Genomic DNA, 19,064 nt, shown 5'->3' with positions numbered 1-19,064 from the left:
GAATGCTTTGCTGACTGTATTATATAAACATTCTTTTCTTGTTTTTCATACAAGTTCATGTTAAGGAAAAATGTTAATGTACGTATTCTTTGCTCTCAACTAGATTCAGCATTTCTTATTACACTTTTGGCAAGGAATGCCTGATCATCTTCTTCCCCTGCTTGAAAACCCAGTTATAATTGACATTTTCTGTGTTTGTGACTCAATTCTTTATAAGGTAAGCTCTTTAGGATGACTTAAACATATATTTCTCATTCCATCTGAACTTTTCAATATATTTTCAATAAACTTGTTATTTCTAGCTAGAGATACACTACTAATTTTTTCTGATTAGAAAGCAATCAGCTTAATAGTATGTATATAATAGTGAATGTATTTTAATGTAAATTATATTAAGTAAAACAAAAATCAGTTTCTGTTTTGTAAACAGAATGATTCTAAATATGACACACTTCAATAAAAACTTACATAATTTTATTAACTGTCTAAGATGTTTTCAGAATAAATAGTGGCTTTTTCACAGTATCAGAGTTTGGGGAAAAGCAGAATTAAGCACTCTTACAGGACTAATAACTTGAAAAATCTGAAAATCTCTAATGTTAATGCATTAATGATGAATTTTGTTCTTAAGCCAAATAAGAGTCCCTAAGTGTCTACAGAAGGATCAGGAAGGATATCGAAAGCAAAGAGGAGATGGTTGGCCACAAAACCAGCCATTCAGCTCGAAAGAGGGTAAAGCTAATTTCCCCAGGAATCTGTTCCCAAGTTAGAGTAGATACAGGTCCAAGCTGAGGGAGAAAACTGTATTACAATTTGGGTATTTTGAATTGAGTCTATCTGCATTAACCTGTTAAATTGTCATAAAGAGAAACAAAAGCTTTCCTTTTAAAACATATTAATAATTTGAGTAAGCAAGAAAACCCAAGCTGGAGCCCTGTGAAGTATTTTGGGGGAAAAATTCATCTAAGTTAGTTGCTGCTATTACATTCTCAACTTTGCAGAGAAGTGAAGCAGACACTAAACAGTCCAAAAGCAACTTTGCACGTAGAGAACTGGTAGGTGGGCTTGACCTGGGATGAGGTAGCCCATATTTGCATCCTCTGTTCCATTCTTCCTTACTGCAGGATAAGAGAATAGAGTCAGTGCTGTATATTCTCCACCTTTAGTTAAAGTTGAAGAAAAACAAAGGAGGGTAAGGATTGTCTCATTTCTCTGGATCAAATATGAATATCATCATCTACAGAGAAATGATTCAGTTTGCACTAAGTGATTATCTGCAATGTTTAAGACATGAGGAAGTAATCAGAAAGGTGAAAGCAGGTGGTTCCAAGAGTAGGTATAAGACCTGGGCTCATACACACACATTTACCAGCAGCAAGGTAAAGCTGTTCCGACTGTCTTTCAGACCTCCAAAAAATATCCGTAAAGCATGGCTTTCCCCATTACCAAATGGTCTATTTCTTTGCCTCCAGCACAAAATCCAGAGTTTAAGTACCTTTCCATACACAGTTTTTCCCACAGTGAGCACTGTAAGTAGAGTAGCGTATTGTAACATGAGCTTTGGCAAGACCTTCATCCCACCTCTGGAGACCGGTCAGCTTTTAGTCCTTCAAACTGTACATAATTACCAAGGCCAGTTCATTGGTGATGAGCATAATGGTTATCTGCAATACTGTCTGGTTTTAGTGTTTCATATCCATGGACTACATGTGTGTTTTGCTAGTAGGCTACACAGGCCTTTGTAGATGAGTGTTTACTCTCATTTTGAAATATCTTCTGTAGCCCTCTTGGTCCTCTTCCCGAGACTGGCCCACTCAGTTTATGAGCCAGCCCAAGGGATCCATACTGTTCTTATCCTATCTGATTCCCTGTCTCCTTTATTTATCAGTTTTTCCTGAGCTGGGATCAGTCAGCGCTAATTTTTTCTTTCCACTTGTTCTCATCAAGGTCCTACTCACCATCTCACCCGTGTTTAAGGCTCAGTCAGTCGAGCCCTTTCTTTTCAGTGTTCTTTATGTTCTGAAAACTAGCATTCTGTACTCAGTATATTCATGTACCTGCTTAAATGGCATTGCAATATATCTATATACCCCTCCCCTTGCCTTTTACACACACACAAACACACATACACAGTTCACATATACATTCATTTTAGAGATAAAAGTATAACTTTCAGAAATGAGTTAACATATTATTCTCTGAAAAGCTCGGAATAACAAGTAGCTAACAAAGAGTAAGTGTGTCTCTATAAAAATATTGAGTAAGGATTTATGTTAACTCTCTTTTGCTGTGATTAAGGTTCTTACAGATGTACTCATTCCTGCCACAATGCAAGAAATGCCTGAAAGGTAGGTTCAGTCAATAAAATATGATACTTTCTTGTAAAGGGTTTAACCTTATACATTATAGTAAAGCAAAACATTAAGTAGAAATTCATTCATTTACCAGTATTATTTTCCTGCTCCTGCCCATTTGTATTAGCTGAAGAGATGTGCCTCAATCTTTATATTCAAACCTTAATGAACAAAATTGATGGGACAATCCTCAAATCCCTTTGAGAGCTGCCCAAGTGAAAAATAAATATTTAAGTATAGTTGACCTTTAAGATATGGAGGAAGTTCTTCAATGGAAACTGGCTAGAGGGAGATAAATGGGATAATTCATGGAAAATAACCACAATAATAAAAACATAAGGAAAATTGTTTTATATTTATTATACTTTAGTCTTAATTGTGAAAATCAGAAAGTAACATAATGGAATTATTACCTTCTTTTTAACAAAGGAGTAAGATCTCAAATGGAAATGATGCCTGAAGATTTTTCACAAAGTCTTTTCTCATGTAAGAACAATAGAAACTTGAAACAAAGCCAATTTAAAAAACAATAAATTCTAATAAAGTAATGAAATTTATTTTAGTATTTGGGGATACAAATATACATAGGTGGGGATAATAGGTTCTCGATAAATACATGATGATTGATAAAACAATCTTTATTTTTTATTTACCTTTTCCTCTAGACTGGCTTGTTTATTTAAATAGTAGTTGGTCTGTCAATAGTTTCTTGTAATTATTGATATATAGTCTTTAAACATCTAATCTGAGCTCTGAATTAGGTAGTCAACACTCTGTGTCACAGCAAAATGGCTATGCTTACATAATGACAGGCACTCAGTCACGTGCTATGTGTGTGTGCTCAGTCGCTAAGTCGTGTCCAGCTCTTTGTGACGGCATGGACTGTAGCCTACCAGGCTCTTCTGTCCATGGGATTTTCCCAGCAAGAATACTGTAGTGGGTTGCCGTTCCCTTTTCCAGGGGATCTTCCTGATCCAGGGATCAAACCCAAGCCTCCTTCATCTACTGCATTGGCAGGCAGATTCTTTACCACTGAGCCACTTGGGAAGCCATTCAGCCATGTAACTAACAAGTAGTAACAGCTGAATTTTATTAAACATAGTGTGGGAGTTTAATTTTACCTAAATTATTTCACTTAATTTCTACAAGCAACCAGAAAAGTACTATTTATATATTTATCTCTTAAGTATGCAAGTAGTTTGTATTCATTTAGAAAATGAAAAACATGCATAAGTGCATTTAAAAAATCACTGATAATCTTAGATTTTTAATGTCAGGTTATTATCTCACAAACTTTTTTCTAGGAATGTTAAAAAATGGAATTATAGTGCACATACTATTTGCAGTATACTGGGAAAATCTTCCCATATCAACAAATACAGATGAGCATTTTTTAAATGATTGCCTAGACATCCAGCATCTGAAAAATACTATATTAATCAATTCCTTTTCATTGAACAATTGGATTGTTTTGAAAAACAACTTGTCACACTGTTCCAAACTGTTATGACCCCAAATTCACAAAGAGGAACCTGGGAGTACAAAGAAGTTAATTTATTTGCCCAAATTAGTAGGAAGCAGAACCTAGATTTTAATTGAGGTCTAACTCCAAACTCTGCCTGTTTTTATTCCTTTACCATGTCACTGCTCCCCAACATATGCCCCACCCTAAAGATATTTAGATCAGTTTTGTTGCAATGTCATATGTAGGTTGTTGACTGATTTATAAATTTTTGTATATTCTCATAATATATATACCTAACCAACATATGTAATTTTCTAAATGAGGTCCTATAATTTGTGGTAATTTATTCTATAGTTATATTTGAATTATAGGAATTATTAGGAAGTTGAAATATAGGAATCATGTAGACTTATAGGAATATGTTACTAGAAACAAACATTAAATACCCGAAATGGCATTATGATCCCTATACATGTCTCTCAAGAAGCCAAGATATGTACAATCAAGTGCACACTTACCTTTTCCCAGAACTATTTTACAGAAGATGATTGAATTATCAATATTAATAATGAAGTATATCTTTATTGATCACTTTCTGCCTGCCAAATTTTAACCCAAATAGTTTCCATGAATTATTTCATGTAGTTCTCATTGTAATCCTGTGACATGAATACTATTCTTATTCCCATTTAACAGATGAAGAAATTAGAGTTTCAGGAGATTGAGTATTTTGATCAAGATGATAAATGGCAGACCTAGGCTGACTTCAGTCCTGTTCTTAGAATCACAGAATAATACTACACCTCTATCAAACTGCATTTATTTAATGCATTGTGAACTATTTAGTATTTAATACAGAGTTTTTTATTCTTTGGGAATTTTTATAGCTTATTAGCAGATATAAGAAATTTTGCTAAGAATTGGGAACAATGGGTTGTTTCATCCTTGGAAAATTTGCCAGAAGCTCTAACTGACAAGAAAATACCTATCGTGAGAAGATTTGTATCATCTCTGAAACGACAAACATCTTTCTTACATCTTGCACAGGTAGGTAGGTCAGCCAAGGGTATCTGAGTCATCAAATCAAAATTGAATCATTTGTTAGCAAAGACTGAGGAACTTTAAGAGACTGGAGACAAAGTAGACAACAATTAAATCCAATGTGAGATCCTAGAGTGAATGCTAAAACAGAGAAAGGACATTAGTGGGAAAACTGATGAAATTTGAATTATGTCTGTAGTTTAGTTACTAGTATTGTACTCATGTTGATTTCCTGACTTTGGTAATATACAATGGTTATGTAAAATGATGACGTTTTACATCATGAGGGGAAGCTGGGTATAGAGTATATGGAAATACTCCACACTATTTTTTGCAACATTTTTGTAAATTTTAAATTATTTCAAAATAGAAAGTAAAAAGAGAAAAAAAACTTTTGAATGTAATGTAAAATGTAAAACTCTTATTTACCACAAGAATTTGATTAATAAATCCAATTAATAAAATTAATAGATTGTGGGGAATGAGCCCATCTGATATTGTGAAACCCACAACACATTTTAAACTACTTCTAATTTAGTTTTCTTAAATAGGAAGAAAAAGGTAATTCTTAAGTTAGAGTTACATATTTGTATATTGTTAAAATACACTTCCTCTCTCCCCAAATAATCCTTTGCTTTATGAAGGTCATCAGCCTCCGAAATTTTGAAAGACTTGTTTAGGATAGTTTCGGATAAGAAATATAACATTGTGAAATTCTTATTTTATGACCATGGATAAAAGAAATATTTTCTTATTCCAAAAATAGTTTTCAAACCTTTAACAGAGATGACTATGAGTCTCAGCTACTGCTTTTAGTTTTAAAATAAGAAATGAGTTATTTATGATACATTTCTCTCAGAGAATTATTTCTCTAGAAGCTAAATTTTTCTTTAGATGAAGGATCAATGGCATAACTTAGTATCCTTTTTACTTTCTTTATGCAGATTGCCAGACCAGCTCTCTTTGACCAGCATGTTGTGAATTCTATGGTATCTGATATTGAAAAAGTTGACTTGAATAGCATCGGATCTCAGGCCCTTCTCACCATTTCGGGCAGTACAGACACTGAATCTGATATCTACACTGAATGTGAGCCTTCTCTCTGTTTAGAGCAGCGTCCGTCTCTCAGTCTCAGTGCTATCCTTGTCTTGGACTAGATAACTGTTTGTGGGGCAGGGCAGGGACTGTCTTGTGTATTGAAGGATGTTTGGCAGCATCCCTGGGCACTATCCCCTACATGCCAGTAGCAGCCACTCCAAGCTGTGACAACCAAATATGTCTCCAGACATTCCCAAGTGTCCCCTTGGACTGCAAAATCATAAATGTTTGAGACACCTTGGTTTATAGAAATACTTTTAATTTGAAAATTTGTTCTCTATTTTAAGAGTTGTACTTACTGATTGTGAAAAACCTGGAAAATATAGAAAATGTTAAGAAGAAAATAAAAGCCATCTATAATCTCATTGTTTAGAAATAACCCAAATAGAAAAAAACCTAGGAATAATCAAAATGGTTTTGGGTTTTCTTCCAGTTTTATATTACATGCATATGTGTTTCCATGTGTTTTCCACTCTTGGCATCGTATGGTGTACAATGCATATCCAAATGATAACGCAATCATGTTTTTCAAAGCAGAAGTGCCCTGCTTAGGTTTAGACAGTCTGACATTTACCAAGCCAGTATATGTGACCACACAATCAGGTTCCATTTCCCAGGGATAATAACCAACTGTTTTTCCTACAATTTCTCTCTGAAAAGACCAAAAAAAATGCAGCCTCATATAGACTATAACTCACTTCTCTCTCAGGACAGTCCAACCTTAGTCCTGTTTTCTGTTTCCTAACAAAATTATATTACCCTTTGAGATTCTTACTAAACCTCAAACTGTTTAATAAAATGATCGTCCTAAACTGCCCCTTTAACTTCTACATGATAAAAGATTATTCATTTAAGTGGCTCATTTCTGCAGGGCAGAATTTAATTTTTGCTAAAGATAAAAGGTATTTCAGAAAGCAGGAAATCAACAAGTCTAGCTTAGTTCATTCATTAACTTTCAACTAATCCCTTGCATTTAATGAAAGCATTGCATTCAAAATGAATTATCATCTCTATTGACAACTTATTCCTTCCTAGTGTATAATATATAAAACTGCATTTCAGTATATACCAAGACATATACACTTGTGACTAAAATTTTGAAGAGTAAAGAACTAAGGACTTTTTGTTAGTTTCCAGTATATGAAATTAATTTCTTTAACACATTTAATTTAATCTACCTGTCTTTCCCTTTTATCTTATAAAATTACCAGTTATTCTAGTTTTAGGTTTTATCTTAGGTTCAAAATAGAATACAATATTAGGCTTTCTTTTTTTTTTCTTTTTACATGGTAGATGATTCTGTCACAGTATTCCAAGAACTGAAAGATCTCCTTAAGAAGAATGCCACTGTGGAGGCTTTCATTGACTGGTTGGATACTGTGGTGGAGCAGAGAGTTATTAAGGTACTTTTCAGTGATATATTCAGAAAATAAGATTTTGTTAATAGCAAATGCTAAACTGGCTGTAATTTCTTGAGTGGTGAGGGGTGGTGATAGGATATGTGTAATAATGCTTTGAAAAGCTTTTGAAACCCTACCAATAAGGCAAGTCAAATATCAAGATTAGAAATACAGCAGATTTGAGAGCACTGGACATGAATTGGATTTTATTTATTGTTTTCTGACAGACTACAAGCCACTGTGCCTTCATTATCAGTCAATAAGTTTACAACTGAGTAACATCAGTAGTGAAAGAGAAACTTAAAACTGGAAAGATCTGGCCGTTTTCTTAAAAAGCATGTTTTCATAGAAGGTGACAGAAGATATAATTTAAAGTAATTTGCATTTTTTAATTCCAGGAGCTCAGTATTTTGTGGTTTCTTCAACTCTTTCAGTTACCCTTCAAGTCATCCATCACACAAGGCCATAAGAACAAATATATCCATCACCAGTTGGTGTTAGCCATTCCATATCAAGGAAACTAGTTATAGTGTAGGAACTTTTTTTTCTCCTGGAAGGAAAACAGATTAACATTCAGGACCAGAGAAGTCAGTTAATCATTCACAGAAATATATAACCCTTTCTTCATACTTCGCTCCTGCTCTTTTTAAAGCTCTGTCAAAGGAAAATTGAGAGAAAATATTTTGTAAATTATTTCATTTTGTTGTCCAATTCTGTTAGGTAACAAAACCATGCAGAATAAAGATCTATGAACCTGAGAAATGACAGCAAAGACAGATGAAAATTAAAATCCCTGGACAGATCATTTTATTTGATGAAATAAAAGGCATGCTATGCCATCTGTCCATCTGTCAGTTTATCTGCCTCTTGATATTATGTACGAAGCATGTAATGATGAGATGCGAGATTTTATAGTTTCGTTTTTGTTGCTTTACTTTTAGACCAGCAAGCAAAATGGGAGGTCGTTAAAGAAGAGGGCTCAAGACTTCCTACTGAAGTGGAGCTTTTTTGGTGCTCGAGTAATGCATAATCTCACCTTGAACAATGCATCCAGTTTTGGTATCTTATGTGCTTTATAAAACTCTTCTTAGATGAATTACATTATTCATTCCTCAGTCACATTTTCTATCAGTTATTAAATGTGTGGCACTATCACTTCTCCAATCTGACTATTAAACCAGTAGACAGTGATTGTTATTAGCCTGGGTATTAGAGTCAGACCACTTGCAGAGTTAAATCCTTACACAGCTTTTCTTTGAGTTTGCTTTTACCCAAGCTAGTCTGCTCATTGTAGAAATGGGAAAATACTTCTTTCATTGGTTTACCTAGGCAATTGAGTGAGGTGATATATATAAAAATAAATTGCCAGCACCTGGTATACACAGTAAATAGCAGCTGTAACCATTACATTCCATCAGTGCTTGGATAAATTTTGTTTATTAAACAAGCAAATAAACAATAATCCATACGTTACTTTCCAAAGGCACTATTCATTGCAGTATGGTAAATGTTTGCATCTTTTCCAGGAACCCACATAGCTGTATTCCAAGAATCAAAGAGCTGATTAGAAGACATGCTATCATATGTTTCTGAACCATCTTTCCTGATCCATATGACTTATGAAAAAATTGAGTCAAGTTACCTTATTTAAAAGTTGAATACCTTGTTTTTCCTAAAATTTCTCAGATTCTTTGTTGGTAGTTATAATGCTGTCTACTGGACAGTTACTTCTGCACTTTGTAATTGCATTTTGCAGAATCTTCACATTATAAAACAGGTTACAATTAAGTAAGTTGTTTTCATTTAATTTCCAACAGAATTAGATTAAATCAGTGAACTTGTATTGAGGCATGAACAAAATATATTGTCTATTGTCTGAAATTTGTTGCTTATACTTAAGGTTTCTTAAATTATACAATACTTAATCCTGACTTTATTATGAAAAAATACTCATTGGGAAATCTGTTGAATAAAAGAAGTTTAAGGTTTTCCAGGACATCTTCCATGTGAAAATTACTCTTTTTCTTTTAAATGAAAGAACATTTTGTTTCAGGAGAAAAAGACATCTTCTCACTTGATACTTTTTTCAGACCATGTTGGCTATTGTCTAATTATTTAGTCCAAAGTAAACAGAAATAGAGGAGAGTAGAGCTCATTCTCCCCGGGTTAAAGCTTATCACACTCCAATGTATGCCCTCTTAAAGCATAAAGCATGTCTCACTTTCATCCGTATTTTCCTTTGATGTAATTAGTGGCCAAAGAGCTGGCAGGACAGTACACACAGGGAGCTGGGCAGGCGGTTCACAAAAAGATTAGAGACCCGAGTTAAGCATGTTGGTCTTAGCAGGTCATTTAAAGTCCAACAAGTATTTGTTTATTTCAGTTGCTCCTTGTAAAGTGCTGCGAGATGGTCACAAAGATAACTTGACTTCTCTCTTTTTTCTTTCCTTCTCTTTCTTTCTCTTATTTCATCTCGCAATGCCCGCTCCTCATTCCCCATCCATAAACAAGGTTCTTTCCATTTGATCCGAATGCTTCTTGATGAATACATTCTGCTCGCCATGGAGACCCAGTTTAATAATGACAAAGAACAGGAGTTACAGAATTTATTGGACAAGTATATGAAGAATTCAGGTAATTTAAAATGTACATCTTACTTTGCATCTTTCTTTGTTGAAACCTAATTTCAGGAATTTGTAAGCACACCTGTTAAGTGGATTGATAGTAGACTCAGATTTTTCCCCACCAAATTGTCACTACTAACACAGGATACTAATACTAAGAGAGCCCTATTTCTTCTTTCCTCCATTGGTACATAGAGTAGTCAAGTAGTCAACTGGAAACTCTGAAGAATAAAATCGATATTCTTAACTTCTGAGAACTTAGATAAAATTGGAGAAGTGACTATGATACTAAAATAACTATAATTCAAGACAACATGTCTTATAAATAGTGCAGAGGTAAGTTCTAGAGGAATTTAGAGGAAGAAGGAAACTCATCTATTTGGCATGTGATGACTTGCATTTTGAAGGCTATTCACTACAGAGTGGATTATTTAGTGCCCCTAAGAAAACATCTGGATGGCTGGATGGCATCACCGATGCAACGGACATGAACTTGAGCAAACTTTGGGAGATGGTGAGGGACAGAGAGGCCTGGCATGCTGCATTCCATGGGGTCACAAAGAGTTGAACATGACTGGGTGACTGAACAAAAACAAGAAAATACCTATATCCACAAATATATGGTTAACAAAGCCCAGCACTTCTTCCAAAACCAAAGGTCTGCCAGTCTTATTTCCCATGGAAAACATTTCTCAAAAATTTCCAGATTTATGACACAGCCCTGGAACATTTACAGCTTTTTATTTTTTTTTAATTTGTTTGTTTTGTTTTTCACTTGGGCTTATCTACTAGGAATGTGGCAATGATGTTAGCTTTCCTATTTTAAAAAAAACTTTTCAGATGCAAGTAAAGCTGCCTTCACCGCTTCTCCGAGTTCATGCTTTCTGGCCAACCGTAATAAAGGGAGCACTGTTCCCAGCGATACTGTGAAGAATGAAAGCCATGTGGAGACAACCTATCTTCCTCTGTCATCTAGTCAACCTGGAGGCTTAACCTCCACTCTGCACCCATTCCCTGCTGGAAATACAGACAACATGCCACTTCCAGGTAGGCTGTGAGACAACCAAGAACATCACTTAGGCTTCAGTATGTCTCACAGGAACCTAGTTCTTTGTTTTCTTAAAGCCAATAACCTCCAGATGTTCCAAGAATAAAAAGGCTTATCTCCGATGACTTCTAATAAAGCTTTATAATATTTTTGTGATTTTCAACATTTGTCATTCATATTTTTATCAACACCATTTTAAAGATAGCCATCACACTTTAACATACTCTTCTAGTTATATCAGAAGTCCAAATACTTGGTTATTCTCACTTGGTGGAAGAAAGAAATAGATTAGGTGTCCACAAAATCCTTAAGATACTTTGAAAGTAAAAAATATGAGCTACTTGCTTATTTATGGATTTTGAGGAGACTTTATTTGTCCTCCATTGTAAAATAGATTCAGGGGACCTGCAACTAAGACCTGATGCCAAATATATAAATTCAAAAAAAAAAAAAAGATTCAGCTCTTTTAGGATAACCATCACAAAAATTTTCCCCTTTGGTCTGTAGTTCCCTGTTGGTCTGAATGTTTATGGCTTAAACTAGCTACTACATAATACTTTAAGTCCACTTATTGCCTTATGTCTTCCTTGAAATCCTCCTATATACCTTATTTGTTGGACACACAGAATTTTAACCCTGGAAGGGCGTTATAGTTCAGGGGCCTAATTCCAACAACGGAAAGCTGGAGGCCCAGGGATTTGGTATCTTTCATATCTCACTGCTCATCAGTGGAGTTTGCATGAAGTTTTGAATTGGCTGCTTTGAAACCATTGTCTTTTTGACATTATTGCATTTCTCTTTCACACTATACATTGGCTTCCCAGGTGACACTAGTGGTAAAGAACCTGCATGCCAATGCAGGAGACGTAATAATTGCAGGTTTGATCCCTGGGTTGGGAAGATACCCTGGAGGAGGCACAGCAATCAACTCCAGTATTCTTGCCTGGAGAATATCATGGACAGAGGAGCCTGGTGGGCTATAGTCCATAGGGTCGCAAAGAGTTGGACACGACTGAAGCGATGGGATCTACAATATCCCTTCTATACATTTAGCATTCAGTGTGTTTTTTTAATTACAGAGAAAGGTAAACAGCAGACCCTTAGCCCTTCCCAAACTTTAGCTCTAATCATCTTTATACAGATGGAAGGATGAAGCCATCCCAGGCTCTTCTCCATGGTCAGTAACTCCAAAAGTTGCCACTGTTGTGAAACACATACATGTTGTGATGATATTTTTAAGCCTAGAGTTTTGTTGTTTCTCCAGTCCTGTTATTTTTGGAAGTTAGAAATGATCTAAGCTGGAAAAAATATATATTAATATATCTTCTGCATAATTTTAAATGTTGTGAGCCCATCTGTTTTTAATCTGCTACTAGTGAATGCTCTGGTAACTTTTTTCCAGGTCAAATGGAGCTTTCCCAGAGCTCTGGTCATCTGATGACACCACCTATTTCTCCAGCTATGGCGAGCCGAGGAAGCGTCATTAACCAGGGGCCAATGGCAGGGAGACCCCCGAGTGTGGGCCCAGTACTCTCAGCCCCATCACACTGCTCAGCATACTCAGAACCTATTTATCCGACTCTCCCTCAAGCCAACCATGATTTTTATGGGACCAACTCTAACTATCAGACTGTGTTTAGGGCACAGCCTCACACTCCATCAGGACTCTATCCTCATCGCCCAGAGCATGGTCGATGTGTGGTCTGGAGTGACCAGCAGCTTTCTAGAGACTTCTTCAGTGGCAGCTGTGCTGGGTCCCCATATAATTCTCGGCCACCTTCCAGCTATGGACCATCCCCACATGGCCAAGATCCACATAGTCTGCAGTTTTTAAATACAGGAGGCTTCAATTTCTTGAGCAATGCAGGGGCTGCCAGCTGCCAAGGAGCAACATTGCCTCCTAATTCACCTAATGGTATTGAAATTTTTAAAGAAATTTTCCTTTCCTGAGATGGCAGTTAGGCAAAACCAGACATTGAGTTCCACGTCTGGTGAACAGCACATCATCCTGTGTAGAACTTTCTCAAGATCATGGAATCTTAGACATTTGGAGCTAATTTCAGCCATGTACAAGCATATCCCTGGGCTTCCTGGGTAGCTCAGCTGGTAAAGAATCCACCTGCAATGCAGGAGACCCCAGTTCGATTCCTGAGTCAGGAAATTCCCCTGGAGAAGGGATAGGCTACCCACTCCAGCTTCTTGAGTTTCCCTGGTGACTCATATGGTAAAGAATCTGCCTGTAATGCAGGAGATCTGGGTTTGATCCCTGGGTTGGGAATATCCCCTGGAGGAGGGCATGGCAACTCACTCCAGTATTCTTGCCTGGAGAATCCCCATGGACAGAGGAGCCTGGCGGGCTACAGTCCATGGGGGGGTCACAAGGAGCCAGACACAACTGAGTGAGTAAGCACAGCACAGCACAAGCATATCCCTAATTCTTGTGGCTTTATTACAATTGCCCTTCTAAATGCCACACAGGGTGAAAAAATTCTAAAACCATATGTTAGCCCCAAAGAAGAATGTTCTGTCCTTTGAAGATATTTTTAGTGAATAATGTTTCTTCCAGAGAGCTAGCAGCAGATCTTAAAGATTAGGGCCCAGACAGTGCTTCCTGTTGGGCTGGTAAAACATGTAAAGCTACTGAGTTGAAAAGCTCTGTGGACTTATTCAGCCACCAAAGTGGCTGCTTTGTTGCTCCTCTCCTCAGCAAAGACCAGTCCTCTTCCCAGAAACTTGAATCTGTCAATAAAACTGGTACTTGATAAGTAGAGTAATCTTTGTGAAAAGCTAATAGTGCTTTTTTTCTTCATAGGCATCATAAGATCTTCTTAATTTAGAGAAGGGAAATATGAGAGAGGTGTCATTTTATATCTCAAAATTAATATGATAACTCTTACGTATTTTAAAAACAAAAAACAACAAGTGAACCATATCCATATATAAGCACATATCCAACTGTATTGTAAATGTTGATGTCAATGTAGTATTTATAGGAGGGTATCTCGAGGGATCTTTCCTATTACCTTGTCCTTTCATTTTTCTTCCTGAATATTATTTGCGATAAGTTAACTCTACTTTCTCAACACTTTCTGCCATAGGGTACTATGGGAGCAACGTCAACTACCCAGAGTCTCATAGACTTGGATCGATGGTGAATCAACACGTTTCTGTCATCAGCAGTGTTCGCTCTCTGCCTCCATATGGTGACATTCATGATCCGCTCAACATTTTAGATGATGGTGGTAGAAAGCAGACCAGCTCGTTTTATGCAGACACACCACCTTCAGCTGCATGTCGAACTCCCGTAGTAGGTAAATTATATTAATAATTTTTGAAAATATTTTTAAAATGCGGTTAACCTCAGGTCGGAGAAGGCAATGGCACCCCACTCCAGTACTGTTGCCTGGAAAATCCCATGGACGGAGGAGCCTGGTAGGATGCAGTCCATGGGGTCACGAAGAGTTGGACACAACTGAGCGACTTCACTTTCACTTTTCACTTTCGTGCATTGGAGAAGGAAATGGCAACCCATTCCAGTATTCTTGCCTGGAGAATCCCAGGGACAGGGGACTGGTGGGCTGCCATCTATTAGGTCGCACAGAGTCGGACACGACTGAAGCAACTTAGCAGTAACCTCAGGTATCCAGTATTAACTGGGCACTCATGTTCCCACCTTTGGTTTATCAGTTTAGATCTGAAGTTATGTTTTTGAATCTGTTAGGAACAGTCTTACCATTTTTCAATATATATGTCACCATGCAACCTACTGCTAGATCTGTTATTCTTTCCAAAAAGAATATCTGGCATCTAATTTGTATGAAAATATTTCATATAACCTATCAAAAGTAGTCTAAAAAACTGTAAGGGCAATAATATATTTTTCTCACTTTCTCTTATTCACCGTTGGAAGCAGAGCCAGTGACAAGAGCTGTTTTTGGACACCATAATCTCCATCAGTATCATAAAACCACTCCAGGTTTTTAAAAATGGTGACTTGTGAGGAAGGTTACTATCACTTTCTCATTTGTACATAAAATATGATTAGACAACCTGTAGAAAATGTTGTTTTCTTAGTCTATAATGTACATTTTAAGTAAAAATGAGCAAAACCATATGTTTGCCATGAAGTCCCCTAGCATCTTATTCCAACAAGGTTGCTGTCCCTGAGAAAATACGACAACTTGTACTAGATGATTCACCAGCCCCCAGCAAAGTGTCTGCCATGTAGTCGGATCTCTATATATCAGTGAGTTGAAAAAAGGGGACAGAAAAAAAGGCATAGATTTAGTCTCTAAACCCACTAATAATGTAACACAGGGAAAGTATATATCCATGTAAGTATCAGGGCAGGTGCAGTGTTAATGTTTATATGAGATGACTAAAATCTTCCAATGGAATTGATTTCAGATTAGCGTTAAGAAAAGGGAATCAACACCCAAACAGAGCATAAGGAAAAACTGAATAAAGTCCATTCTCCTCTCTCAGCGTGTTTTTCCAATAATTCAATAGGAAGCACTTCTTCCCTTCCTATGACCATTACAGATGCTCCCTGAGTAGAGTCTGCCAGCTCATCTCATGCTATCTGCATACAGTCATTGCTTCTGGGTTACTCTAATGAAGCAGAAAATTCCACTTCAGGAAGTTTCCTTGCTGTGAGACTAAAATGTCCCGTGTTGTTGTTGTTACTATTAGTTCTGTTTACTTGTAGAGATAGTAGACACCTTGATGGAACATAGTTTGGGTATAGGAAAGACTCTAAGCTTTAGTTATCTTCGCTGGCTTATAAGCGAATTGCAAAGAAGACTTCAGGGTGAAAAGAGGGAATAGAGTAAGCTGAGTGAGTACCACAAGGGGTGTGTGTGTGTGCGTGCTCAGTCATGCCCGACCCTTTGTCACCTCATGGACTGTAGCCCACCAAGCTCCTCTGTCCATGGTATTTTCCAGGCAAGGGTAGGGCTGCCATTTCCTACTCCAGGAGATCTTCCCCACCAAGGGATTGAACCTGAGTCTCTTGCACTGGCAGGCAGTTTCTTTACCGCTGAGCCACCTGGGAAGCACCACAAGGGGAGTTAGGACCTATAATTAAATGTCCTTAGTTATGAACCTGCTTTTTAGTGACAGAGATGATGGTACTTAGAAAAAGAAGAAAAACAGTACTGAGAAAGCAGCAACCAAAAATGCAGGAAATGTAGTGCTAGTGAGCCAGTTAGTGAACAATTTTGAGAACCTACTGTGATGTGCCAATCCTCATTTTAGGTGTGCAGTTATGGCAGTGATCAGGTCAGAGTTCCTGCTTGTAACAAGTCTACATTCTAGTAGGGAAAGATCAAGCAATGAAAATATTTTTTAAATGCATTAAAACAGATAATTTCAGATACTCTCAGGTCAATTAAATACTAAGGTAAAATGACAGATAGTAATGGATGAGCTGCTTTAGCTAAAATAGTTGGGAAAGGAATCCTGAGGCAGAAACATTTGAGTTGAAAGCTGAGTGATAAGAAGGAGGTAGTGTGAAGATCTGATGGTATAAGTTCTAGGCAGAAGGAATAGCAAGTTGCATAACCTCTGAAATGAGAATTCTTTGGGTTCAGTGGGTAGAAAGAAGTCTCATGTGTTTTGAGCATGGTGAATGAAGAGAGGGGAGTAAAATAAATCAGAAGGCAGAGGCCAACTCACCTAGGGTATTATAAACCAGGGCAAGGAGCTGGGATTTTGTTCTAAGAGTAATGGAAAGTCATTGTAGCATTTGAGAAGAGGGACAATTTGATGTCCACTTCGGCAAGATTATCCTAGCCACTCTCTACAGGGTGAAAAGTAAAGCAAACAAAGGTAAGAGTCCTGAGACTAGTTAGGAGGCTTCTGTGTTAGTCCAGGTAAAGAGAAGATGGCGGTTTGAACTCCAATTGTGGAGATGCAGATGGAAAGAGGAGGTAGACTGGAGGTATATTTTGGTGATAAAGTTGTCTGAATTTACATTTGAAATTGAGTTTTCTTTGTGAAATACGTTGAAGAAGGAAAATGCAAGGGGAAAAATGAAAGAAAAGATGAGAATTACTCTGAGAAACCATACACACTCAAATTTAGTACAGATATACATGCTAAATGCACAAGTAAGTATGAAGGCTTAAAATGAGTGGCACAGAAAAAAGAAACTGTCAGTCTTTTTTCAATTGCTAATTATATTTTCCCTTACAGCATCCAGCCTGCAAACCCCAATTCCTTCCTCCTCCTCCCAGTGTATGTATGGAACTTCCAATCAATATCCAGCTCAAGAACCCCTGGACTCCCATGGAACAAATGGTAGAGAAATGGTATCATCTCTACCACCAATCAACACTGTGTTCATGGGAACAGCAGCTGGAGGCACTTAAAGCAACAGTGTTGGGTGGGGTTTGAAATTAAAAAATCTTTACCATTCAAATCCTATCTACTCAGACTGCCATCAGAGAAAGAAAATGGACTATCCAGTGGCAGGATATTGTTTTTTAGGTCACTGGTATAAAACTATGGACAACTCCATAGTGAATGGAAATACTTGCAGAATTTGCCTTGCAAACAATTTGTTTAGAATGTATGTGGTCCCATTATTAATTATAGCATCAAACATCAAATGAATCAATGGAGGTTTGAAGATGCAGACATTTCAACTATGAAGATTTAATATTTCTCTTCTTAATTTATTGAAAATCTGTGTGCTGTTTCATTTTTGGTTTTTTAAAAAAAGAAACATTTATTTAATGCTTTTAAAATACTTTTAATTTATTAGAATCACAGAATCATTGTTTACTATCCCTTATTTGACAACAAGTCAAATGTGTATGGCTACCTCCTATGGAAATGTTTACAGGATCAAGACTTAGTTCAATTCAGCCTCAACCAAAGATGCTTGACTTTCAATTCCTGTGCGTTAGTATGATGATTTATGTTACATAGCAGTATTCCAATTCTATGTAACTGAATGGAGATTAAAAATGCTTTCCTTCTTTTTAAAGATAGGAAGAAATAAAGTATAGAAATATTTTTAGAGGCTTGGTTGCTCTCAGGGCTGGTACTGTTTCTAAAGAATTCTTGGGATTTGCAGGCAAAGTTCCTTGGTATATCAAATTAAAAACAGTAATTCTAGAATATTTGCATATCAGATCCATGCATATAAATACAAAGAAATTGTGACTTGTAGACTGTTTGAACTTCTACAGATATGGAAGCAGTCTTTAATTGAGTACTTTGCTTAGAAACTGAGAGTGAGTGAGTATTTAAGGATCATCTAGATGCAAAAACAAACACAAAAATGAAGCATTCATTAAGTATTAACCAATGCAATTTGATACACCATTTATCTAGCTGAATCTTTTTCATACGTCTTAACTGAAAAGTCTGTTGTTAAGACTCGTGGCCTATAGTAATGGGAAACTTCTATCAACGTTATAGGTTTTTCCTATAATCTTATGACAGGTGTTCTATTATTTTTATTAAGCATAAGGTTATACTGTAAGTCCTGAGTACATTATAAAAGAATCTGTAAGCCCTAAACACCCATTTTACATCATGATGTAATTTGGTAAAGACCAACTGTGGAACTGTTTTCAGCAAGCAATAAACAATTATCTGTGGACTTGGAGTGTTGCTACCATTTGCTAGTATGTAGTTATGAGCTAGTTAATTAGCAGAAATGTTTTGCAACAATAACAAATCATGAGAAATCTAAGTGTCCTATTCTATGCTATGGTAATATCATGAGCACAAAGGAAATGAAATTAATAAGAGCTTGGACTGAAGGAGAAAACTAAACAGTTTTAAGACGTATTTGGCCACGAATGTTAAAACTTGAAAACCAAGTTTCCATTGTATAGTAATTAAATACATATTCAGCATCTGTTTTGTGTCTGACACAATGAAAATACAAAGATGAGAAAGACAATGCCAATATCTTTAGTAAGTTCTGATGTAAGGAGGAAGGGAAGATAAGTAAAATCTCAACTGAAGCTTTTTGATTAAAAAGCAAGATGGGGAAATGATGTTTAGGGAACATCTAGC

The 19,064-nt window shown here is 36.5% G+C and overlaps 1 protein-coding gene across 4 annotated transcripts in view; it reads left to right on the top strand.

Annotated features, from left to right (window-relative positions):
* RFX6 (regulatory factor X6) overlaps positions 1-18,648 on the top strand; it is a 120,624-nt gene extending 101,976 nt beyond the window's left edge. For all 4 annotated transcript variants that reach the window (XM_081529570.1, XM_081529568.1, XM_081529567.1 and 1 more), the window contains 11 exons: positions 104-217; positions 2,299-2,348; positions 4,707-4,866; positions 5,805-5,949; positions 7,252-7,361; positions 8,300-8,417; positions 9,870-9,992; positions 10,823-11,029; positions 12,433-12,945; positions 14,129-14,341; positions 17,226-18,648. In XM_081529570.1, the coding sequence (XP_081385696.1) occupies positions 104-217; positions 2,299-2,348; positions 4,707-4,866; positions 5,805-5,949; positions 7,252-7,361; positions 8,300-8,417; positions 9,870-9,992; positions 10,823-11,029; positions 12,433-12,945; positions 14,129-14,341; positions 17,226-17,401 (1,929 nt within the window). In that variant the 3' untranslated portion in view covers positions 17,402-18,648. The remainder of the gene's footprint in view (positions 1-103; positions 218-2,298; positions 2,349-4,706; positions 4,867-5,804; positions 5,950-7,251; positions 7,362-8,299; positions 8,418-9,869; positions 9,993-10,822; positions 11,030-12,432; positions 12,946-14,128; positions 14,342-17,225) is intronic.
* Positions 18,649-19,064: the final 416 nt, after the last annotated feature.

Source organism: Giraffa tippelskirchi, chromosome 9 (assembly GCF_054371585.1).
Source record: "Giraffa tippelskirchi isolate mGirTip1 chromosome 9, T2T-mGirTip1v1.2.pri, whole genome shotgun sequence".
Classification (NCBI taxonomy): domain Eukaryota; kingdom Metazoa; phylum Chordata; class Mammalia; order Artiodactyla; family Giraffidae; genus Giraffa; species Giraffa tippelskirchi.
Note: the sequence above shows the minus strand (reverse complement) of the source record. Positions and strands in the feature narration are given on the sequence as shown.